The sequence below is a fragment of the Hemitrygon akajei genome, chromosome 5, assembly GCF_048418815.1.
Source record: "Hemitrygon akajei chromosome 5, sHemAka1.3, whole genome shotgun sequence".
In the NCBI taxonomy this organism is placed as follows: domain Eukaryota; kingdom Metazoa; phylum Chordata; class Chondrichthyes; order Myliobatiformes; family Dasyatidae; genus Hemitrygon; species Hemitrygon akajei.
This window is the reverse complement of record NC_133128.1, coordinates 99386498-99413143: the sequence shown is the minus strand read 5'-3', so window position 1 is coordinate 99413143 and position 26646 is coordinate 99386498. Positions and strand designations below refer to the sequence as shown.

At 43.4% G+C, this 26646-nt stretch overlaps 1 protein-coding gene across 2 annotated transcripts in view; it reads right to left on the bottom strand.

The window, feature by feature from the left end:
* The window catches only part of sema5ba (sema domain, seven thrombospondin repeats (type 1 and type 1-like), transmembrane domain (TM) and short cytoplasmic domain, (semaphorin) 5Ba), a 607738-nt gene that overhangs the window by 68559 nt on the left and 512533 nt on the right, over positions 1–26646 (bottom strand). For both annotated transcript variants that reach the window (XM_073046134.1, XM_073046135.1), the window contains 2 exons: positions 19893–20036; positions 10948–11095 (listed from right to left, as the gene is read on the bottom strand). In XM_073046134.1, the coding sequence (XP_072902235.1) occupies positions 10948–11095; positions 19893–20036 (292 nt within the window). The remainder of the gene's footprint in view (positions 1–10947; positions 11096–19892; positions 20037–26646) is intronic.

Sequence of the window (26646 nt, the reverse complement as noted above, 5' to 3'; positions counted from 1 at the left end):
CCTCCTTTCCTTTTATGGTGTTTTTGACTTCTCTTGCCGGGCACAGTTGCCCCATTCTCCCTCTGCATTTTTGGAATGTATCTACACTGCACCTCTCGAATTGCCTGCAGAAACACAAGCTCTTCCTGTCTGCCATCATCCTTGCTCATATCTCCTTTCAATCAACTTTGGCCAGCTGCTCTCCCATGCCTCTGTAATTCTTTTACTCCACTGTAGTACTGATATATTTGACTTTACCTTCTCCATCTCAAACTGCAGAGTGAATTCTATTAAATTATGAGCACTGCCTTCGAAGGCTTCCTTTATGTTAAGCTCCTTAATCAAATCTGGTTAATTACACACAACCCAATCCAAAATTGTCTTTCCCATAATGGGTTCAAATGCAAGTTGGCATTAAAAAAAATCTCTACATGCTAGGCATTCTACAAATTCCATCTCTTGGGTTCCAGCACCAACCTGATTTCCCCATATACCTGTATATTGAAATTCCCATGACTCGTAATATTGCCTTTTTCTATCTCCCAATGTAATTTGTATCCCATATCCTGGTTTGTATATAATTCCCATCATGGTCTTTTTACCCGTACAGTTTTTGAACTCTATGCACAAGGTATCTACATCTTTTGATCCTTCGTCACTTCTTTCTAACGATTTTGTTTCATTTTTTTTTACCAACAAAGCCACCTCACCCCCTCTGAATACCTGCCTGTTCTTTCAATACAATGTGTGTCCTTAGATGATAAGCACCGAACTGTGATCTTCTTTCAGCCATGACTCAGTGATGCCCATGTCACACGTACCAATCTCAAAATGCACTACCTTATCCTATATACTGCATGCATTCAAATATAACACCTTTTCTTGTATTCATCAAACTTTTTGATTTGCCTCCATGTTATACTTCAACTTATCCCACTAACTGCAATCTTGCCCTTGCAGTCTTTTCTCAGTCTCACTGCATCTTACTTGTATACCAACTGCCCCATCCTCAGCCCTATCACTCTGATTTCCAACCATCTGCCAATTTAGATTAAACCCTCCCCAACAGCTCTAGAAAATCTGCCGCAAGGATATTCAGGAGTAACTCGTCCTTTTATACAGGTCATACCTTCCCCAGAAGAGATCCCAATGATCCAGAAATCTGAACCCTGCACTGATGCACAGCCACTCATTCATCCTATCCTGCTCTGCCTAGCATGTGGCACTGAGAGTAATTTGGAGATTACTACCTTGGAGATTCTGCTCTGCAGCCTCTTCCCTAACTCCCTATTCTCACTGCATAGGACCTCTTCCCCCCTCTCTACCTATGTCACTGGTGCCAATGTGCACCATGACCTCTGGCTGCTCACCCTTCCTCTTGAGAATATTCTGAGACATCCTTGACCCTAACACCTGGAAGACAACACACCATCCTGGCATCTCTTTTGGACCACAAAGTTTCATGTCTGTTCCTCAAACTACTGAGTTTCTTATCAAACACGAGGAAATCTGTAGATGCTGGAAATTCAAGCAACATACACAAAATGCTGTTGGAATGCAGCAGGCTAGGTCATGTGTTCCACCAGCATTTTGTGTGAATTTCTTATCACTTGACTTTACCTGACTTTATCCTTCCCTGCTGAAGCTCAGAGCTGGCCACAATGCCACTGTCTGGCTGCTGTTGCCGTGTCCTGACAGGTTAGCAGATGGAAAGTGAATGGCCACAGGGGAACCCTGCACTAACTGTTTATACCCTTACTTCTCCTGCTGGTCACCCACCTACTACCTGAAGCCTACACATTGGATGTGACCACCTCAGTTAAAGTCTTGTCTACAAGGATTTCTGCATCCCTGAAGGTACTTAGTGCATCCAGCTCCAGCTCCAGTTCCTTAACCTTGTCAGTCAGGGGATGAAATTGGGTGAACTTCCTGCAGATGTAGTCCTTGGGGAACCCGTTATCCCAGAGCCTAGTTTTGGTCTATACCTGACCAATCAAGTTACACCTTTTAAAATTCACATCCAAATACTTCTCAAATAGGCTGAGGATTTTTGCCTCCTTGAGGCCTGAACTTCTCCCAGTCACTGAGTGAAATTAATGTTTGTTAATCCCCTCTAATTAACAAATCTATTACTACTATTTCCTGTTGTCACTGCTCAGGGAAATTCTTTCTTTCAGCTTTTCTTGACATAATTGTCCGTCAGCAGGGAAAATACGTACAATAGGATTTTATTAGGGACAGGAGAGGAACCCGTATGATCTTCTGCTGCTGTAGCCCATCCACTTCAAGGTTTGAAATGTTGCTGTTGTAAGCAATGCTCCCTCTAAGGTGTGCATGTGTGCTCGCGCACACATCTTTTGATGCTAGTGCATAAATAAATTTAAACTGTGCACCAGATGTTGTCACCCTCTACCCCGTTGGCATGTTAAGTATATTTCATGATCATACACAATCACTTTTCCTTTTCCAGTTTCTGATGCAGACAGTGTTGACAACATGGAGTTTGTGATGATTTGTCTGCAGATTTTAGAACCTGCTTATTTATACTGTTTTTATTGAAGAAATTATTGATTCACTGTCGAATTGCAAAGAAGCAAAGAGCATGAAGCACAAAAGAACTGCTATTTCTTATAAAGCAGAATGGTGTATCATCCTTAAAAATATCGTCAAGTTTACTTGCAGTTAAAGTTCAGTATGCACATGTTGTTGTTTAATTTGAGTGTTTATAGACTCAGTGGCCACTTTATTGGGTACACCTGTACACCTACAAGAGAAAATCTGCAGACCGAGAAAAAATCAACGGAAAAAATGCAGTCAACGTTTCGGACCGAAGCCCTTCAGCAGGACCGGAGAAATAAAGCTGAGGAGGAGATTTGAAAGTTGGGGGAGGGGAGAGAAACAACAGATGAAAGGTGAAACTTGGAGGGGGAGGGATGATGCAAAGAGCTAGAAAGGTGATTGGTGAGAGAGACAGAAGGCCATGGAAGAACGAAAAAACGATGGGGGGGGGAGGATCACCAGAAGGTGGCAATGGGTGGACTGGGAGATATCATGAGAGAGGGACAAAGGAATGGGAAAGGGTGAGGGGGGGCAGGCAACACAGGAAGTTTGAAAAATCGATGTTTGTGCCAAAAGGTTGGAGGGTACCCAAATGGAATATAAGGTGTTGTTGCTCCAACCTAAGAGTGGCCTTATCCCAACCTGTACACCTACTCGTTAATGTAAATAGATAATCAGCCAATTATGGGGCAATAACTCAATGCATGAAAGCTTGCACATATGAACCAAGAGGCTCAATTGTTGTTCAGATCGAACATCAGAATAGTGAAGAAATGTGATCTAAGTGTCTTTGACTGTGGAATGATTGTTGGGTTCAGGTGAGTGGTTTGAGTTTCTCAGAAACTGCTGATCTCCTGGGATTTTCGCACACAATAGTCTCTAGAGTTTACAGAGAATGGTGCAAAAAAATCAAAAAAATCTAGTGAGTGCAAGTTGAATGGGCAAAAAAGTCTTGTTAATGAGAGAACTCAGAAAAGAATGGTCAGACTGTTGAAGCTGACAGGAAGGCAACAGTAACTCAAATAACCATGTGTTCCAATGGTCCCTCTAATTTGTAATGACCAGTGTGTGCAAAAATCTTGAGCTGTGCCATTTCTGATTTGCTGATAATCTGACATTTCTGAATTCAGCATTGAGACATCTTGGCATAATTATTTTCCAATACAAAGGAATGGGAGACAAACTTAATAAGTATTTTGCTTTAGTCTTCACTATAGAAGACACTGGCAGTGTACCAGAAATCTGATTGCGTCAGGGGACAAAAGTGAACATAACTGCTATTACTAAGGAGAAGATGCTTGGGAAGCTGAAAGGTCTTAAGGTAAATAAATCACCTGGACCAGATGGTGTACAGCCCAGGTTCTGAAATAATGTAGCTAAAGAGATGTGGAGGTATTAGTAGTGATCTTCCAAAATCACTAGATTCTGGAATGATTTAGAGGAATGGAAAATTGCAAATGCCACTCCACACTTTATAAGGGAGAGAGGCAAAAGAAAGGGAATTATAGGCCATGGGGTTCAGGGTACTTGGAGGCACATATTAAAATAGGCCAAAGTCAACATGATTTTCTTAAAGGGAAATCTTGCCTGGCAAATCTGTTGGCATTCTTTGAGGACATGCCAGGCAGGATAGACAAAGGAGAATCAGTAGATGTTGTGTACTTGGATTTTCAGAAGGCCTTTGACAAGGTGCCACACATGGGGCTGTTTAACAAGATAAGAAATCATGGTATTACAGGAAAGATACTAGCATGGATAGAGGATTGGCTGACTGGCAGAAGGCAAAGAGTGGGAATAAAGGGAGCTGGTTCTGGTTGGCTGCTGGTGACTAGTGGTGTTCCACACGGGTCAGTGTTGGGACTGATTATTTTCATGCTTGTGGATGATACAAAGCTAAGTGTATCTTATCCATATGAGTGTATCTTACATGGTGGGTAGTGTTGAGGAAACAGGGAGTCCGCAAAAAGATTTAGATGATTGGGAGAATAGGCAAAGAGGTGGCAGACAGAATATAGTGTAGGGAAGTGCACGGTCATGCACTTTGGTAAAAGGAATAAAGACATACACTATTTTCTAATCAGGGAAAAATTCAAAAATCAGAGGTGTAATTGGATTTGTGGAGTCCTCATGCAAGACATCATAATATGTGGAGTCCTTGCCCCACTTCACCATTCCCCATCTCCTGTTCTCTCTCTTACCTTAATCTCCTTGCCCTGCCCATCACTTTCCTCTGGTGCTCCTCCCCCCTTTTTCTTTCTTCCATGGCCTTCTGTCCTCTTCTATTAGACTACTCCTTCTCCAGTTCTCCAGCCCTGTATCTCTTTCACCAATCAACTTCCCAACTTCATCCACCACCCTTCAGGTTTCACTTATCACCTTGCGTTTCTCTCCCCACCCCCCAACTCTTAAATCTACTCCTCAGCTTGTTCTCTCTAGTCCCACTGAAGGGTCTCAGCCCAAAACATCAACTGTACTCTTTACCATAGATGCTGCTTGGCCTGCTGAGTTCCTCCAGCATTTTGTGTGTGTTGCTTGTCCATGATATGTGAACATGCAGGTTGATTTGGTGGTAAGGAAGACAAAATGTTAGCATTCATTTTAAGAGGAAGAAGAAAGAAGAAGAAAGCCCTTAACTCTGAGTGGAGTCATCGGCACGCCATCATGATGGCGTTTTTTTAGCAGGCTTTCTTGTTTTTACGAGGCCGAGTTGCTAGCTCAACGCTCAACCCAGCACGGATGGAAAGCGTGCAAGGGAGCCGGCTGGATTCGAACTTAGGAGCCTTCATTCCAAAGTCCGGCGCTGCCACCAGCCAGCCAATTTTAAGATGACTAGAATATAAACGTATAAAAGTAAGGATGTAAGGCTGAGGCATTGGTCAGATCGCACTCGGAGTACTGGGAGAAGTTTTGGGCCCCTTATCTAAGAAAAGATGTGCTGGCATTGGAGAGGGTCCAGAAGAGGTTCACGAGAATGATCCAAGGAATTAAAGAGTTAATATATGAGGAGTGTTTGATGACTCTGGGCTTGTATTCACTAGAGTTTTAAAGAATGAAGGGGGTCTCATTGAAACCTATTGAAGGTTGAAAGGCCTAGATACAATGGACATGGAGAGGATGTTTCCTACAGTGGTGGAGTCTATGACCAGAGATCACACCTGAGAATAGAGTAACATCCATTTAGAACAGAGATGAGGAAAACGTTTCTTTTCTAAAAGGTGGTGAATCTGTGAAATTCATACCACAGATGGCCATGTGGGCCAAGTCACTGGGTATAATTAAGGCACAGGTTGATGGGCTCTTGTTTAATCAGGAGGTCAAAGGTTACAGGGAGAAGGTAGCAGAACAGGGTTGAGAGGGATAATAAATCAGCCAAGGTGGATTGGTGGAGAAGAGTTGATGGGCCAAATGGCTTAATTCTGCTCCTTTGTCTTATGGTCTTTTGATCAAATCACCTCATTCTGTATTATGTTAAGTTTCAGTATGATTCAAAGAAATTAAATACAATTTGAAATTCAAATATCAAATCCAAGGATAATCTTTCTGTGGTTGCTAATACCTGCAATTTAAGATGCTAATGAAGGCACGAAAAGATTCAAAAGGAAATTCAATGAATATATGTAATCGCATTGTTGCAAAAGAAGTCATTTTTATAATTTGGTTAATCCTTTATTTGGAACATTTGACATTTCAATTACTGAAGAAAAATGGCAAATGAAAAACTATCAAAAAGCAATTTGCATAGAATGTGACTAGAATACAAACAGAAGCCAGTTTAGAAGGGCAAATCCTCTTGTGAATGTGAACATTGGAATTATACCGGAAAATCATTATGCCAAGACACCTTAATGGTGTCTCAATATAGAATTCAGAAATGTCAGATCATCAGCAATTCTAGTACCTGTTTTTATTTAATTAGAGTGTTGATCGACTCTGTGGCCACTTTATTGGGTACACCTACTAGTTAATGTAAATAGATAATCAGCCAATTATGGGGCAGTAATTCAATGCACAAAAGCACGCACATATGAACAATAGTTTCTGTTGTTCAGACCAAACATTAGATTGGGGAAGAAATGTGATCTAAGTGACTTTGATCGTGGAATGATTGTTGGTGCCAGGCATACTTGTATTGTTGTAAGTATCTCAGAAACTAATGATCTCCTGGAATTTTCACAGACAACAGTCTAGAGAATGGTATGAAAAACAAAATACATCCAGTGAGTGGAAATTCTGTGGGCGAAAACACCCTGTTAATGAGAGAGGTCAGAGGAGAATGGTGAGACTGGTTCAAGCTGACAGGAAGGTGACACAGGCACTTTGGCCCACCTAGTGAATGCCAAATTATTATTCTGCCTTATTCTATCAACTCACCTATGGGCAATAGCCCTCCACACCCCTCCTGTCTGTATACTTATCCAAATTTCTCTTATATGTTGAAATCGTACCCACATCCACCACTTCCACTAGCAGCTTATTCCCACTCTCACCAGCCTCTGAAGTTCCCCCTAAATGTTTCCCTTAAACATTTCACTTTTCACCCTTAACCCATGACTTCTAGTTCTAGTCTCACCCACGTTGAGTGGAAAAAGCCTGCTCACAGTTACCCTATCTATAACCCTCATGATCTTGTATATCTCTATTAAATCTTTTACCATTCTTCTAAGCTCTAGGGAATAAAGTCCTAACGTTTTCAAACTTTCCCTGTAGTTCAGGTCCTCAAGTTCTGGCAACATCCTTGTAAACTTTCTCTGCACTCCTGCCTTTTCACCTGGATGCAACATCTCATTTGATCTTCCCTTCCCTTCACCTTTTCACTTGCCCTGCTCTACTCTTCCAAAAGCCACTTGCTTTATTATCTATTTCCAGTTCTGATGAAAGGTCAAGCACATAAACTGTTTTCTTTCTCTCTATGACTGACTCATGAACAGATGAGCGTGTGTACTAGGCAAGTGCCGAAATTTGTGCAACACTTTCAGGTTACCACAGCACATCTTTGGGTGTGTGGGTTGCCAAAGTAAATGACATATTTCACTGTATGTTTTGAGGTACACTCAATGGCCATTTATTAGGTACCTTCAGTACAGGGTGGATGTTTGTGGTCTTCTGCTGCTGTGGCCCATTCACTTCGAGGTTCAAAGTGTGCATTCAGAGATGCTCTTCTGCACACCACTATTGTAATGCGTGGTTACTTGAGTTACCTTCCTGTCAGCTTGAACCAGTTTGCCCATTTTCTTCCGACTTCTCTCATGAACAAGGCATTTTCATCCTCTGAACTGCAGCTCACTGGATGTTGTTTTTTTGTTTCATGCACCACTCTCTGCAAACTCTAGAGATTGTTGTGTGTAAAAATCCCAGGAGATCAACAGTTTCTGAGATTCTCAAACCAGCACATCTGGAACCAACAATCATTTCACGGCCAAAGTCACTTCTTCGCATTTCTTTCTCATTCTGATGTTTGGCCTGAACAACAGCTGAAGGTCTTGACCACATCTGCATGCTTTTATGCATTGAGTTTCTGCCACATGATTGGCTGATTAGATATTTGCATCAACAAGCAGGTGTATACGTGTATCTAATTAAGTGGCCACTGAGTGTGTGTGTGATAAGTAGATCTGAAAATGAATGTGTAGGTCTTTGTCCAACAATTATAAACAAGAGCCAACTGAATGTCACTCTGTTTCTACTTAGTCCATTTCATGTTTAACTTCAAACAGTTGTTGTTTCTGAGTTTTGAATTATTATGGGAAAAATACAAGTGTAGGATTCAAGTCAAAATGGCTGATTAAGTTGTACATATAGATATGAGATTTTATTGCATAATATATAATTTGCATCATGCCCTCCCAAAAACCTCTTTATTCTTTTAAAAGGCAAACACGAGGAAATCTGCAGATGCTGGAAATTCAAGCAACACACACAAAATGCTGGTGGAACGCAGCAGGCCAGGCAGCATCTAGAGGATGAAGCACTGTCGACGTTTCGGGCCGAGACCCTTCGTCAGGACTAACTGAAAGGAAAGATGGTAAGAGACTTGAAAGTAGGAGGGAGAGGGGAAAATGCAAAATGATAGGAGAAGACTGGAGGGCGTGGGGTATTCTTTTAAAACAACATTCTGTTTCCTTCTCATTTGCAAATACTGTATATTGTACTGAGAATTCATACCGCTCTATCAAAAAGTTTTTAAAAAGAAGTGTTTCTGAAGAAGGGTCTCAGCCCAAGACATCAACTGTTCATTCATTTCCATAAATGCTGCAAGACCTACTGAGTTCCTGCAGCAATTTGTGTGTGCTATTTCAAAAAGAATGTAGGTTTCATAAAAATCTTACTTATAGGTAATCTATGTGTAAAAGCATTCTAGTTTCCTTAAATGTAAAAGTTCAAACAGGTTTAGCAAAGATCTTGGGAACAATATTCCAGAACAACTCCCTGTTGTATCAATTTCTCTTCTCCCAGAAAACATCGCTAACCTTTACTATCCAATCCAGCACATTTTTATAATGGATGTGTTTTTAGAATTCCGCCAGCACTTCCTCAAAGATCCTTTCACTTTTGCTTTCTTGGGTTTATTACACATTCCCCAGAACGGAAGTGTGGATTCATTACAGACATCCCCACATGATTAGCGACCTGACTTCTCTGTATTTTCTTCCTTAAATCGCATCGTTCTTATTTTAGATGAATAAAGGCCAAAATTCCAAACTTAAAACCTTTCGGGTCAGGTTTGAATATCAAAATCCAACACAGATTTGCCTGAACAGAGGTGGTTAGTTCCTATGAAATGGAAGTCAAGGTATCTCTTACAGTTCCATGGGATTGGTCCAGGAACAGACAGAGTTCTCTGCTGGGAGGGGAGACATTGTCAAGCCCATGAGAAGTGTAGGTCTTTGTCTAACAACCATAAACAAGAGCCAACTGCAATGATAGGATAGCTGACCTGTTCCTGAAAGTGTATGGAAAGAAAAAAAGAGAGAGAGAGAGAGAGAGATAGAGAGATGAAGAGATAGAGATAGATAGATAGAGAGAGGGATACAGAGAGAGAAAGAGAGAGATAGAGATAGAGAAACAGATACAGAGAGAGAAAGAGAGAGAGAGATAGAGAGATAGATACAGAGAGAGAAGGGGAGGGGGAGGGAGCTCTTAGAGTAGATTAGAAGATCAACACAACATGGTGGGTTTCAGGGCCTGTACTGTGCTGCAATGCTCCATGTTCTAAATTAAAATAGAGGGAGATGAGTCTACATGTCCCATCTCACCACAAGGAAGGTATCCAGCCAACCATACTGTACCAGTTTGCATAACTCTATTTCAGCGCAAGTGATCCTAGCTCAATTCCTGTCACTGTCTGTAAGGAGTTCTTAGGTTTTCTCCCCATGACTATGGTTTCCTTCCACCTTCCAAAGATGTAAAAGCTACTTGGTTATTGGATCACATGGGTGCAACTGAGCATTGGAAGGGCTTGTTACCATGCTTTATCTCTTAAAACAAAAGACCATTTTGCTGCCAGTGTAAAAGCATAAGATACAGAAGTTGAATTAGGCCATTTGCCCATTTAGTCTGCACCGCCGTTCAATCATGACTGATATTTTTTTCAACTCTGTTCTCTCACCTTCTCCTTATAACGCTTAACTCCCTTACTAATTAAGAACCTTTTATTCCCTGCCTTAAATGTTTGTCCTATAAAATAGATTATACATCTCTTTGAATGCACTTCAGTTCTGGTCGCCTCACTACAGGAAGGATGTGGAAACCATAGAAAGGGAGCAGATGAGATTTACAAGGATGTTGCCTTATGAAAACAGGTTGAGTGAACGCAGCCTTTTCTCCTTGGAGCGACAGAGGATGAGAGGTGACCTGATAGAGGTGTATAAGATGATGAGAGACATTGATCGTGTGGATAGTCAGAGACTTTTTCCCAGGGCTGAAATGGTTGCCACAAGAGGGCACAGGTTTAAGGTGCTGGGGAGTAGGTACAGAGATGTCAGGGGTAAGTTTTTTATGCAGAGAGTGATGAGCGCATGGAATGGGCTGCCGGAAACGGTGGTGGTGGGTCTTTTAAGAGACTTTTGGATAGGTACATGGAGCTTAGAAAAATAGAGGGTTATGGGTAACCCTAGTAATTTCTAAGGTAGGGACATGTTCAGCACAACTTTGTGGGCTGAAGGGCCTGTATTGTGCTGTAGGTTTTCTATGTTTCTATTAGAGCAATTGGACATGTTGAAAGGTCCTAGCGAGATGGTGATTTTACTTCCTCAACCAATATCTTAGTCCATTTTCTTGCTGACTACTCCTGGCACCCAGTCTACGGCCTTGCTTTCCCAGCAGCTGAGGTTCAGGGGATGGGATTGGTGGAGAGGTGGCTGGACAATGATAGATTGAACATTTTCCACTGAGGAGGTCCTTGCTACGTACCACAGCACAACCTGGGCAGGTGTTCCCATTTTGGCAGGTCCTCTGTCTCAGGTGCATCCCTCCACCACAGTCAGCACTGCATTTGGTCCATGGGCCCCAACTGGACCAGAAGATGGGCGATGGACAGGCAGTGTTCTCATTGCAAAACCTGAAAAGGAAGGAGACTGATTTTACAAATTGCATTTTAAACCTTGCTTTCCATAAATCTCATGGATGCTAACAATGGCTCAGCCTCTAATTTAGTTTGGAACATGGGCTATTACTGCACAGTACAGGCCCTTTGGTTCCTGATGTTGTGTTGACCTTTTAACCTACTCTAAGAGCAATCTAACCTTTCCTTCAGATATAGCCCTTCTGTTTTTTTTAATCCTCCATGAGTTTTTTAAATGCCCCTAAAATATCTGCCTGTACAACTACCCCTGGCAGGGCATTTCATGTACTCACCACTCTGCATAAAAACTTGTCTCAGGCTCCCCACCCCCTATATTTTCCTCCAACCACCTTAAAAATTATGCCTTTCATATTAGCCATTTCTGCCCTATCTCCTTATTACCATCAGGAAGGAAGTATAGGAGCCTGAAGACCCACAGCTCCTCTCAGCCATCAGATTTTACAATTGTCCATGAACCCATGAACATGAGGTTACTTATTCCTTTTTCTTTGCACTATTTATTTATTTTGTAATTTATAGTGCTTTGCCGCAAAAGAACAAATCTCACATCATGGGAGTCATTTGATAATAAATGATTCAGACTATGACTCCTTAGCAACACTGCATTTATGGTCCTGCAAATTATCCCTCTGGACCATTTGAAGTGGTATAGTTAGCATAAAGCTTCTGGTGCCAGCAAACCATATTCACTTCCACCAGTCTGTACACTCTCCCTGTGACTGCATGGGTTTCCTCCCACATTCCAAAGACATACAGGTTTGTAGGTTAATTATTCACTTGAGTGTAATGGCTGGTGCAGGAGTGCTGGCCTGGCAGGGTCTGCTTCCGCTGTATGCTTAAATAAAATAAAATAAATTTCAGAGAATGGTATAGACTCAATCCCATTCTGCATTGTCTCACATATCCATGGGAAGATTGCAGACTTTCATCTCTGAAGAACAGTAATATATTAGTGGGGTTTTAATGACAATCCATAGCTACTTTACTCGATCTTACCTCCACATCATTTAACTAATTGAATTCAGATTCCCCAGAGGCCCTGGAATTTGATCTCATAGTTGTAGATCATCAGTCCACGGCTGAAGATTAATGTATGGTTCACTTCCCATGTGCTGTTCTATACTCTGAGAAGCTGAGATTAGGTGAGTTCCTGCAGCAGTGGTGACCTTGACATCCAGTACTGCAGCATTAGGGTTAATAAGAATGGTTTCCACTTTCTGGACACCTAACTTAGCCCATGTCTGTGTGATGTTAAAAAGATCTTTAAAGCATTTTAAACCAGTGAGGTCATAAAAAATTCTTTAATGCACCCAGAGAATGGAATTCAAGACCTGGAGTTTAGGGTCCTGTCACTGACGAGTCTGGAGTTCAAGGATTCGAATTTGGGGTGCTTAGGGTCGATACGAATTTGAAGCTCGCGGTCGATTGGAAGTCTGGAAGTCAAGCCCTAATGGCCAAAGTGCAGGATCTGCAAGTCCACTGGAGACCCAGAGGCCTCTAGGTGGCCTGCTGAACATTGTGGGCATGCTATGTTGGCACCTGAATACGTGGTTACACTAGTGGGCTTCCCCCACCACATCCTTACTTTATGTTGGTTGTTAACGCAAATGTATGATATTTGAAGCAGCATCACAGATGAAATCTGAATCTGAAGCAGCATCACAGATAGACAGGAAGGTCAAAAAAAGATGTTTGGCACACTGGCCTTCATTGGTCAGGGCACCGAGCTTAGGAGTTAGGACATTATGTTGCAGTCATATATACGGTTGATGAAGCTGCATGGAATATGGTGTACAACTTAGTCACCTTGTAATAGGAAAGATCTGGTTAAACTGGAAAGAGCGCAGAAACACTTTACAAGGATGTTGCCAAGACTAGAGGGCCAGATTTACAGGGAGAGGTTGGCTTGGACAGGTCTTTATTCCTTGCAATATAGAAGATGAGGCAAATCCTATAAAAATATACATGATAGATAGTGCCTAACCAATCTTATGGAGGTTTTCGAGGAAGTTACCAGTAAAGTTGATGAAGGCAAGGCAGCGAACGTTGTCTGCATGGACTTAAGCAAGACATTAGACAAGGCCCCACATGGGAGGTTGGTCAAGAAGGTTCAATCAGTCAGCATTCAGGATGAGGTTGTAAATTTGATTGGACATGGGCTTTGCAGGAGAAGCCAGAGAGTGATAGTAGAGGGTTGCCTCACTGACCGGAGGCCTGGAACTAGTGGATTGCCACAGGGATCTGGTCCTTCGTTGTATGTCATCTATGTTAACTATCTGGTTGATAATGTGGATAACAAATGAGGATGACGTCAAGATTGTGGGTGTAGTGGCTAGCAAGGAAGACTATTAGAGCTTGCAGTGGGATCTGGACCAGCTGGAAAAATGGACTGAAAAAATAGCAGATGGAATTTAATGCAGTCAAGTGTGAGGTGTTGCAATTCAGTTGGACCAACCAAGGTAGGTCTTCCACAGTGAAGAATAGGTTGAGTGGGATCTGGGATTAGCCAGAATGGAATCGTGGAGCAGATTCGATGGGCTGAATGGCCTAATTCTCCTCCCATGACTGCATAATTAACTCATTTGTTCCAATCTGCCTATACCTGCGATGCACCTTCATTTTTTTTCTTAACCAGGGCCTCAATAGCTCTTGAACACCAAGATCCCCTACACCTGTTATCTTTGCCTTTTATTCTGACAGGCACATACAAGTTTTGCACTCTCAAAATTTAATTTTTGAAGACATGTACACCTTTGCCAGATAACGAACTGTCCCAATCCACACTTGCCATATCTGATGCCATTAAAATTGGCTGTTCTTCAATTTAGAATCTCCACCCATGGACCAGACCTATCTTTTTGCATACTTACATTGAAAATTATGGCATTGTAATCACTGGATGCAAAGCGTTCCCATATACAAACTTCTGTCTCCTGCCTTTTTACATTCCCTTATAGAACACAAAGTATTGCACACTCTCTCGTCTGGACTTCCACGACATGATTAAGGAAACTTTCCTGAACACATTTGACAAACTCTATTCCATCTAGTCCTTTTACAGTATGGGAGCCCCAGTCAATATGTGAAAAGTGAAAATCACCTACTATAACTATCTTATGTTTCTTGCAGCAAACTGCAATCTCTTTGTTTCTCTAAATCCTGCGGACTATTGGTCTATAATATAGCCTCATTAATGTGGTCATACCTTTCGTATACCTCAGTTCCACACAGAAAGCCTCACTAGATGATTTTTCCAGTCTGTTCTGACGGAGCACTGCTGTGATATTTTCCCTGACTAGCAATACCACCCTTATCCCTCCCACTCTGTCGCATCTAAAACACCAGAACATTGAGATCCAAGTCCTCCCCTCCTGCAAAAAGTCTCACTAATGGCAATAAAATATTATAATTCCATGTGCTGATCCATACACTAAGCTCATCTGCCTTTAATACAATATTTCTTGCATTGAAATATACACAGCTCAGAACATCAGTTGCTTCATGCTCAACCTTTTGATTCCTGATTTTGTCTGAGGTCTTAACATCTGGCTCCTCAACCTCCACTATCTGTTCTGGTACTCTGGTTGCCATCCCTCTGAAACTCTATTTTAACCACCCCTGCCCCATGCAGCACTAGAAAACCTTGCAGCTAGGATCTTTGTCCCCTTCCAGTTCAGGTGCAAACTGTCTCTTCTGTCAAAGTCCCATCTTCCCTGGAAGAGAGCCCAATAATCCAAAAATATGATGCCTTACCTTCTACACCAACTCCTTAATGTTAAACTGTGTAATCTTCTTACTTCTGGCTTCTCTAGCATATGACAATCCTGAGATCACATCCACAGAGATCCTGCCCTTTAACTTAGCACCTAGAACCTTTCAGAATCTCTTCACTCTTCCTACCTACTGTATATCATTGGTACCTAAATGGACCATGACCTCTGGCTGTTCCCCCTTCACTTAGAATGCAGAGGACTCGATTATGGACCATGACACCCAGGAGGTAATATACAATCTGAGAAGCTCGTTCTCATCAACAGAACCTCCTTTCTGTTCCCCTCACTAATGAATTCCCTATCACCACAGCTTGCTTCATCACCCTTCCCCCTTTACTTCTGAGTTTCAGAAGCAGACTTAGTGCCAAAGACCTGAGCACTGTGACTTTCCTCTGCTAGGTCATCCCTGCGCCCCGGTCCCCCATCAGTATCCAAAGTGCTGTTGAGGGGGATGGCTACATGGGTACTCAGCACTGGCTGTTTAACCCTTTTCCCCTTCCTGACAGTCACTCAGTTTCCCATGTCCTGCACCTTGGGTGTGTGTATATCTCCCTCTCTCTCTCTCTCACCCCCTCCCCCTCCCCTCCCCCTCTCCCCCCTCCCCCTCCCCTCTCCCTCTCCCTTTATATACACCCTCTCTCAGCTCCCAAATGATCTGGAGTTCATCCAGTTCCAGCTTCAACTCCTTAACGCAGAGTGTTAGAAACTGAAACTGGATCCAATTCTCACAAGAGAACACATCAGAGACACTGGAGGTCTCCCTGCCTTCCCACATCCCTCAACAGGAGCATTCCACTATCCTGCATGACATCGCTACTGTTCTAACTGAGCAAATACAAAGAAGGAAACACAATAACTTGTGGGGGGAAAGAAATTCCCCACAATTTCACCTACAGATATTTTTGCCTCTCCTTGCTGAATCCTCGAAGAGCTATAGCCTCAAAATCCCCACTCTAATTCTGACCACTCCAATGATGGCCGCTCCACTTGCCCATGCCTTACTTTAATTTGTTTTTGCCAATCAATCCCCAATGCTGACTGGCTGCTGATCAAACACTAAACTGCTACGAGTTGCTACATTTTCTGCTCAATTAGCGGACCTGAATGAGCTATGTCTTCTCAAGCTTCTGATGTCCAATTGGCCACTGCTCCATGAGGGCAAAATTAGGCCATTCAGGACATTGAGTTTGTACCACCATCCAATCATGGATGATTCTGTTTTTCAACCTCATTCTCCCAATTTCACTCTGTGATCCTTAACCCCCTTACCAATCAAGATCCTATCATTCTCTGCCTTACACAAAAATTACTAACATTGTTAGAGCATTGGCTGATTGGTAGGAGGCAGTGAGTGGGAATAAAAGGTAGGGTTGAGGAAACAGGTAGGATGCAGAAGGACTTGGACAGTTTAGGAGAACGGACCAGGAAGTGGCAAATGAAATACAATGATGGAAAATGCATGGTCATGTACTTTGGTAGTAGAAATAAATGTGCAGACTAATTTCTAAATGGGGAGAAAATCCGGGAATCTGAGATGCAAAGGGACTTGGGAGTCCTTGTGCAGAACACGCTGAAGGTCAACTTGCAGGTTAGTCGGTAGTGAGGAAGGCAAATGTCATGTTAGCATTCATTTCAAGAGGTCTAGAATACAAGAAGAGGGATGTGATGCTGAGGCTTTATAAGGCACTGCTGAGGCTTTACCTTGAGTCTTGTGAAGAGCTTTGGGCCCCTCACCTTAGAAAAGTTGTGCTGGCATTGGAGAGGGTCCAGAGAAGGCTCACAAGGATGATTTCAGGAATGAAAGGGTTATCATATGTGGAACATTTGATGGCTCTGGGTCTGTACTCGCTGGAATTCAGAAGGATGAGGGGGGGATCTCATTGAAACCTTTTGAATGTTGAAAGGTCTAGACAGAGAAGATGTGGAAAGGATGTTTCCCATGGTGGGAGAGTCTAGGACAGGAGGGCACAGTCTTAGGATAAGCAGAGAGGTGGAGAAATTTCTTTAGCCAAAGGGTGGTGAATTTGTGAAATTTGTTGCCACATGCAGCTGTGGAGGCCAGGTCATTGGTTGTATTTAAGGAAGAGATTGAAAGGTTCTTGAATGGACATGGCATCAAATGTTACTGGGAGAAGGCCAGGAACTGTCCCGGAGCCTGTTGGTCATGGCTTTTATGCTACAGTACTGTTTCCTAGATGGTAGCAGCTGGAACAGTTTGTGGTTGGGGTGACTCGGGTCCCCAATGATCCTTCAGACCCTTTTTAAGCAATTGTTGCTGTAAATGACTTCAGTTCTACTATTTTCATCTGTGGTTCAGAGCCTTGATATCACAAGTTCCAGTTCAAGTTTGGTCATCATTCAACCACACATGAATACAGCCAAACAAAACAGCATTCCTTTGGGGCCACGGTGCAAAACACAGTACCAACAGTCATATAACCATATAACCATGTAACAATTACAGCACGGAAACAGGCCATCTCAGCCCTTCTAGTCCGTGCCAAACACTTACTCTCACCTAGTCCCACTGGCCCGCACTCAGCCCATAACCCACCATTCCTTTCCTGTCCATGTACCTATCCAATTTTACTTTAAATGACAATACCGAACCTGCCTCTACCACTTCTATTGGAAGCTCGTTCCACACAGCTACCACTTTCTGAGTAAAGAAATTCCCCCTTGTGTTACCCTTAAACTTTTGCCCCCTAACTCTCAACTCATGTCCTCTTGTTTGAATCTCCCCTACTCTCAATGGAAAAAGCCTATCCACGTCAACTCTATCTATTCCCCTCATAATTTTAAATACCTCTATCAAGTCCCCCCTCAACCTTCTATGCTCCAAAGAATAAAGACCTAACTAATAAAGTCATACACAGCACAAGGCACATATAGCCCAAATAAGATAGCAGTAAACATGCAGTCACACAAAGAAATATAGCCCAAGTCCCTGAATCCATGAATGTTGTTGGTAAGATGGCTTGCATTCCACCAGTGAACACTGGGGGGCAGCACTGACACCAGCATGGTTTCTAGCCACACTGCCAAAGGGCACCAACTCTGACATCTCTCTCCTGGGCAGCTGTGGCTGGAAGCCTAGTCCATGCTGCAACTAATGACACGCAGCTCCCCCCGTCGGTCCCGCCAATAAACCAGTGAACCAGACTTGCAGCATTCCAAATTACCAATGTCCAACAGGATCTTGCAATCACAAAAAAAAATGATTTGGACAATCACCCGCTGGTAGAATGCCGATGCAACAGGGTCCACACCAAGTCCATCTCCTACAGCTCTTCCACCAATGAGCAACTCGCCGATGGCATAGACCTGCAGTACTTGAAGTTCTTAAAGTCCAACAATATCTTGCAGTCATAAATATTTAAAGTTGCCCCTGTAAAGACCCCTCCGTACAAACACACTGCCATCTTACAGCTGCCTCCACTTACATTATTCAAACATTTACCCATCTCACAAGCACACATACTCTGACCTCTGGTGGCAGCAACATCTCCACCATAATTAATCTAAATTCTGAAGCCCCACAAATTGCACCTTCAGCACCCCCCACCCTACTCTCTGTACATGCAAAATGGTGAGGTCAGAATCTGCTCTAAATCCATCTACCAGTCTACAGATAACAACATCATGATGGGTTGTATCTCAGATAATGATGAGTTGGAGAACAGGAAACAGATAGTGAACTTAGACAAATTGTATCATGCCAACAACGATGCCATCAAAACATTAGAGTTGGTCATTGACTTCAAAAGGGTGAGGTGGTATACATGCTTCTGTGTTGAGGTGGAGAGGGTTGAAAGCTTCGAGTTCCTAGGAGGGAACATCACCTGGTCCAAGGCCAAAAAAGCACACCAACAACTCTACTTCCTCAGGAAGCTAAAGGAATTTGACTAGTCTTCGACTACTGAGAAAGCATCCTATCAAGCACGAGGCTGCAAGAAACTGCAGGATTGTGGACACAGCCCGACATATCTCAAAAGCAGACCTGCTCCACAAACTCTGACTAGATACTTCTTGCTGCCTCAGTAGAACAGCTGACATAATCAGAGGCCTGCCCACCCTGGACACTCATTATTCTCCCACCTCCCAATGGGAACAAGATACAGAAGCCATGCACCACCAGCTTCTTTAGCTGTTATAGAACAATTAACTGGTTCCCTAGTCTGATAAAATGTACTCTTGACCTCACAATCTACCTCATTATGATCTTGCACTCATTGTTTGTCTGCATTGCACTTTCTCTGTAGCTGTTGCACTTTATTCTGCATTCTGTTCTTGTTGTACCTTGTACAATGCACTGTTGTAACGATTTGATCTGTATGAACAGTATGTAAGACAAGCTTTTACTGCTGCATATGACAATAATAAACCAATTTCATTTCCAATATAGTCAGACCAGCAGTAACCGGGGGAGTGTTCAAGCAGTTCTTAGCTCCAACCTGCTGATTGTGCATTATCAGTCTATCAGTCAATTCTCTGGGTGAAGGCCGTGGGCACAATTCCATGGCAAGACACAGATATGAATTCTGTTCACTCACATAAATCAGTAGTGAACAAGAACTACCGAAAGGAACAATTAATGCAATTGAGCGACTGTCTTTTTCCTCTGCCCACTGTCTCAAATCTTCTCTTCCCCTCTCCTTCCCCACCCAGCCTTTCTCTTTGTCCTCTGAATCTCTCTTTCTCTTATTTCTTCCCTACCAACTTTCTTTTCTCCATTTCCACTTCATCTCTCCCTATCTCCACCTCTCTATCCCCTCCTCCCCTTCCTTTCTCCTCTCTCTCTCTGCCATCTCATTCCATCCCATCCATTGATTCCATCTCTCCTCTCCCAGCTTCTCTTATCCCTTCTTCCTTCAGTCACCACTGCCTCTCATCCCTTTTCTTTCCTACTTCTCCCCTCTTTTCTTACTTCTCTCTCTCTCTCTCTCCCTCTCTCTCTCCCCCTCCCTTCCTCCCTCCCTCACGAAATTTGTAAACCTTACCGCTCTTCCCGGCTTTGTCCGACACACACTCTTCCTCCATAGCGTGGCGTGGGATTGCTGCAGGAACGCTGTCGTACCTGGAATCCAATTCCGCAGGTGGTACTACACGGAGCCCAGGATGCCCAGGAAGTCCAACCTCCATTCCTTAGGAGAAAGCACAAGAGGACAGAAGGGTCATCGTTAGGTCTGAGGAGCTTCAGGGAGGATGCACATGTAGACACACACACACACACACACACACACACACACACACACACACACACAGAGGCACACACACACATGCACACACGCACGCACGCATGCACACACACACATGAACACACACACACACATGCACACACACACACATGCACACATGCACGCACGCACACACGCACACACACACATGCACACACACACATGCACACACGCACGCACACAAGCACACACACACACACAGGCACACACACACATGCACACACACACACACACACAGACACACACTCACACACACGGTCACACTCACACGCATGCACACACACACAGGCACACACACACGCACACACGCATGCACACACGCACTCACACACACGCACACTCACATGCACACACACATGCACACACGCACACACACATGCACACACACGCAAACACACACACACACACACACACCCAGACACGCGCGCACACACACACACACAGCCCCACACACCCAGACACATGCACACACAGACGCACACTCATACATACACACACAGATGCACACCCATAGACACACACACTCTCTCACACACACACTCACACTCACACGCATGCACACACACACTAGCTTTGGAAGGGTACAGAGGAGTTAGAGAGCATAAACTATAAGGAAAGGTTGTGTTGTTTTCTCTGTTGTGGTGGAGGCCAAGGGAAGATCTGATGGAAGCTGATACAATTATGAGAAACATACAGCAGAGAGCCAGTATCTTTCCCCCCGAGTTGAAATGTCTTGTACTGGAGAGCATACGTTTAACTTTCTACAGATGTACCATAGAGAGCACTCTCACTGGCTGCATCTGCCTGGTGTGGAGGCTCCAATGCACAGGACCACAAGAGGCTGTAGACTCAGCCAGCTCCATTACAGGAACACACTTCTCCACGTCTTCAAAAGGTGGTGTCTCAAGAAGTTAGCTTCTATCATTAAGGCTCCTCACCATCCAGGACATGCCCTCTCCTCATTTCTACCATCAGGGGAAAGGACTTGGAGGTTGTATACTCAGTGTTTTAGAAACAACCTTTCCACCTTCGCCATCAGATTTTTGAATGGTCCATGAGCCCACCTCACTATTTTAAACACGGGGGATACTGCAGACGCTGGAAATCCAGGGAGACACACACTCAATGCTGGAGTAACTCAGCAGGTCAGGCAACAAATAAATATTTGATGTTTCAGGCCAAGACCCTTCTTCAGAACCTCAAAAGTTTGCCCTCTTTTTGTCTTATTTATTTACCCAGCACGATATGGCAAAACAATGAATGAAGCCTCATCATCAGGTTAGTAAGTGTTAGCTACTTTGGCATGTGGACATACTACATTGGTAGCAGAAGTGTGACAACATTGTGGGCTGCCCCCAGCACATTCTCAGACTGTGTTGGCCATTGTCAGAAATGACACATTTCACTGATGCTTCGATGTTCATGTGGCACATAAAGCTCATCTTTAAATCATCCACACCAGCAGCAGACAGGGCATGACAGTCCACCTGTATAGAAAATTTCCTCTCCGCTCTGCACAATGTTAAAATGTCGATTAATGGGGCCTTTCTATGCACTAAAGTGGCCATGAGTTTCCCCAAATCAAAGCAATTACTATAGTTCTAGAGGTTCAAGATTCAAGATTGTTTAATGTCATTTTCAGTACACAATAAAAGAGAACAAAATACTTGTTACTCTGGATCCAGTGCAGCACAAAAAAAAAACACAATAAGATTAAGAACATAATTTTAAAGAACACCAAAAATGGCAGATAGAATTTAATGCAGACACGGGTGACAATTTGCAATCAGAGTAGGTCTTACACAGTGAACAGTAGGCTACTGAGGAGTGTGCTAGAATAAATGGGTCTGGGAATACAGGCCCATAATATATTGAAAGTGGCTTCACAGGTACATACGGTTGTAAAGAAAGCTTTTGGCACATTGACTTTCATAAATCAAAGTACTGAGTACTGGAGATGGGATGTTATGTTGAAGTTGTATAAGACATTGGTGAATCCTAGTTTGGAGTATTGTGTACAATTTTGGTCACCTACCTACAGGAAAGATCTGAACAAGGTTGAAAGAGTACAGAGAAAATTTACAAAGCTGTTGCTGGAGGAACTGAATTATAAGGAAAGACTGCACAGGTTAGCACTGTATTCCTCAGATGATTCAGAGAAGATTTGATTGAGGTATACAAGATGTGGCAAATGTTCAGGGGATATTTGCGTGGGGTTCTACATAGATACATTCCAATGAGACAGTTAAAGGATGGTAGGGTACAGGAACCCTGTGTACTAAGTCTGTTGTAAATCTAGTCAAGAAGAAAAGAAGATCTTACAAAAGGTTCAAAAAATGAGGTAATGATAGAGGCCTAGAAGATTATAAGGCTAGCAGGAAGGAGCTTAAGAATGAAATTAGGAGAGCCAGAAGGGGCCATGAGAAGGCCTTGGCGGACAGGATTAAGGAAAACCCCAAGGTATTCTATAATTTTGTGAAGAGCAAAAGAATAAGATGTGACAGAATAGGACCAATGAGGAGTGACAATGGAAAAGTGTCTATGGTACCAGAGGAGATAGCAGAGCACTTAATGAATACTTTGCTTCAGTATTCACTACGGACTGAAAAGCTTGAGCATGTAAATATTAAGGAAGAGGATGTGCTGGAGCTTTTGGAAAGCATCAAGTTGGATAAGTCACCGGAATCGGACGGGATGTACCCCAGGCTACTGTGGGAAGCGAGGGAGGAGATTGCTGAGCCTCTGGCAATGATCTTTGCATCATCAATGAGGACTGGAAAGGTTTCAGAGGATTGAAGGGTTGCGGATGTTGTTCTCTTATTCAAGAAAGGGAATAGGGATAGCCCAGGAAAGTATAAACCAGTGAGTCTTACTTCAGTGGTTGGTAAGTTGATGGAGAAGATCCTGAGAGGCAGGATTTATGAATATTTGGAGAGGCATAATATGATTAGGAATATTCAGCATGGCTTTGTCAAAGGCAGGTCGTGCCCTACGAGCCTGACTGAATTTTTTGTGGATGTGACTGAACACATTGATGAAGGTAGAGCCATAGATGTAGTGTATATGGATTTCAGCAAGGCATTTGATAAGATAACCCATGCAAGGTTTATTGAGAAAGTAAGGATCCAGAACTGGCTTGCTCACAGAAGGCAATTAGTGGTTGTAGACCAGTCATATTCTGCATGGAGGTCAGTGACCAGTGGTGTGCCTCAGGGATCTGTTCTGGGACCCCTACTCTTCGTGATTTTTATAAATGACCTGGATGAGGAAGTGGATGGATGGGCTGGAAAATTTGCTGATGACACAAAGGTTGGAGGTGTTGTGGATAGTGTGGAGGGCTGTCAGAGGTTACAGGAAGACATTGATAGGATGCAAAACTGGGCTGAGAAGTGACAGATGGAGTTCAACTCAGATGAGTACCCAGATGAGTACAAGAGCAAGGAAATCCTTTTGCATTTGTACAGGGCCCTGGTGAGACCACACCTGGAGTATTGTGTACAGTTTTGGTCTCCAGGGTTAAGGAAGGACATCCTGGCTGTAGAGGAAGTGCAGCGTAGATTCACAAGGTTAATTCCTGGGATGTCCGGACTGTCTTACGCAGAGAGGTTAGAGAGACTGGGCTTGTACACGCTGGAATTAAGGAGATTGAGAGGAGATCTGATTGCAACATATAAGATTATTAAGGGATTGGACAAGATAGAGGCAGGAAATATGTTCCAGATGCTGGGAGAGTCCAGTACCAGAGGGCATGGTTTGAGAATAAGGGGTAGGTCATTTAGGACAGAGTTAAGGAAAAACTTCTTCTCCCAGAGAGTTGTGGGGGTCTGGAATGCACTGCCTTGGAAGGCAGTGGAGGCCAATTCTCTGGATGCTTTCAAGAAGGAGCTAGATAGGTATCTTATGAATAGGGGAATCAAGGGATATGGGGACAAGGCAGGAACCGGGTATTGATAGTAGATGATCAGCCATGATCTCAGAATGGCGGTGCTGGCTCGAAGGGCCGAATGGTCTACTTCTGCACCTATTGTCTATAAGTGTGAGGTGGTTCATTCTGATAGGTCAAATATGATGGCAGAATATAGCATTAATGGCAAGACTCTTGGCAGTGTGGAGGGATCTTGGGGTCCGAGTCCATAGGACACTTAAAGCTGCTGCGCAGGTTGACTCTGTGGTTAAGAAGGCATAGGTGCATTGGCCTTCATCAATCGTGGGATTGAGTTTAAGAGCCAAGTGGTAATGTTGCAGCTATATAGAACCCTGGTCAGACCCGAAAGGGTGCAGAGGGGATTTACAAGGATGTTGCCTGGATTGAGGAGCACACCTTATGAGAATAGGTTGAGTGAACTCGGCCTTTTCTCCTTGGAGGATGAGAGGTGACATGATAGGGGTGTACAAGATAATAAGAGGCATGGATAGTCAGAGGTTTTTTCCCAGGGCTGAAATGGCTAGCACAAAAGGGAACATTTTTAAGGTGCTTGGAAGTAAGTACAGAGGAGATGTCAGGGGTAGGTTTTTTTACGCAGAATGGTGAGTGTGTAGAATGGGCTGCTTGTGGTGGTGGTGGTGGAGGCGGAAATGATAGGGTCTTTTAAGAGACTCCTGGATGGATACATGGGACTTAGAAAAATAGAGGGCTATGGGTAAGCCTAGGTAGTTCTAAGGTAAGGACAAGTTCAGCATAGATTTGTGGGCCAAAGGGCCTGTATTGTGCTGTAGGTTTTCTATGTTTCTAAGATTATGAGGGGTATAGATAGGCAATGCAAGAAACACGATAATGCAAGATGGCTTTTTCCACTGAGGTTGGGTGAGACTACAACCAGAGATCCTGGGTTAAGGGTGAAATTGAAAAGTTTAAGGGGAACATGAGGAGAAACCTTTTCACTCAGAGGGTCGAGAGAGTGGAATGAGCTGCCGGCGTAAGTGATGCATTCAAGATCGTCTTCAACATTTAAGATAAGTTTGGATAGGTACATGGATGGAGGGCTATGGTGCTGGCACAGGTTGATGGGACAAAGCAACTTAAGTGTTTTTTGCATGGACTAGATGGGTCAAAGGGCCTACTTCTTAATGATTAATAAATCTAAGTACACATAGATTGATTGTATGTCTATAAATTGATGCTAGGCACAGGAGTGTCTGTACATAAGGTGACTCTAACAGGAAATGATAAAGTAGTGGTGGGGGGTGTGGGTTGGGTTAATAGAGGTATTGATCAGCCTTACTGCTCAGGTAATTGGCTGCAAAAGATTATTGGATACCCCAAAGTTGCAACTAAGTGCAGGTTCCTTCATTCCCTCTGCAGCACTGGGCTCACTAATTGGGCTCCTCTCCCTCTCGCCGATGGAGCCTGCCTCCACATGTCAAACAGAAGACTGAAAATAATCATCCCTAGCAAACCCTCCAAGAGCTGCACACGCAATCTCCCTTTGATGTCTGTGCTTGTGACAGATTATCAATCACCATCTTGAGAATAGATGCCGATTTGCTCAATGCACACCTGACAGGATTACTGAGAGCTTCGGCAGCGAGATGTTGCTCCCAGCCAATGCAAGGCTCCATTCTGCCTGTGCCAAGGAGAGGCAGGCAGGCTGTGGGACAGGACACAGTGGGGGGAGGGAGCAGTGGAGCAAGGGGCTATTGTGCACACAGATTCCAGAGTGCTGTTGGCTAAAGATGAAACTCAGCAGCAAAAGATACGTAAGGATTTTGTTGGCTGTTACAACAATTAACAATTTTTTTTAAAGTCCCTTAACTGGTGATAAACATAATATGATTGACATCAGCCATAATTGTCAGCAGATGCATGGTACAGGCTTAATTGAAGGTGTCCGCTGAGCTTGCTACAGACAGAAAACATTTCAATTCAGAATGAAAACCAGCTGGTGTTTATTTTTCTTTCTTCTTTCACTGAAGCCATGTGCTCGACAATGAGGATATTCTATCAGTTTATTTTCTTCCCTCTGTTGACAAGCCTGGGACAGTCCAAGCAACACAGACAAAACGCTACAGGAACTCAGCTCCTCCAGCATTTTATATGCCCTCTGGTTCTTGATTTCCAAACTTTGTGGGGGGGGGGGGGGCTGAGTGCATTTGCCCTATCTATGCCCCTCATGATACACTCACCTTTATAAAATCACATCTCTGTCTCCTGTGCTCCAAGGAATAAGATTCTAGCCTGTTCAATTTCTCCCTACAACTCAGGCCCTCACGTCCTGCCAACATCCTCGTAAATCTGCCCCGCACTTTTTTTTAGCTTAATGATTTCTTTTCTATAACAAGGTATCCAAAATTATTCACAATATTCCAGGTGCGACCTCTCCATCATCTTGTACTATTGCAGCATACACCCCAACTCCTGTACTCGCTAGCCTGACGATGAAGGCCAGTGTGCCAAATACCTCTTCAACAGCCTGTCTGCCTGTGAGCAGCACGCACAAAATACTGGAGAAACTCAGCAGGTCTGTCAGGGAAATAAACAGTTGATGTTTCAGGCTGTGACCCTTCATCAGGACTTAGA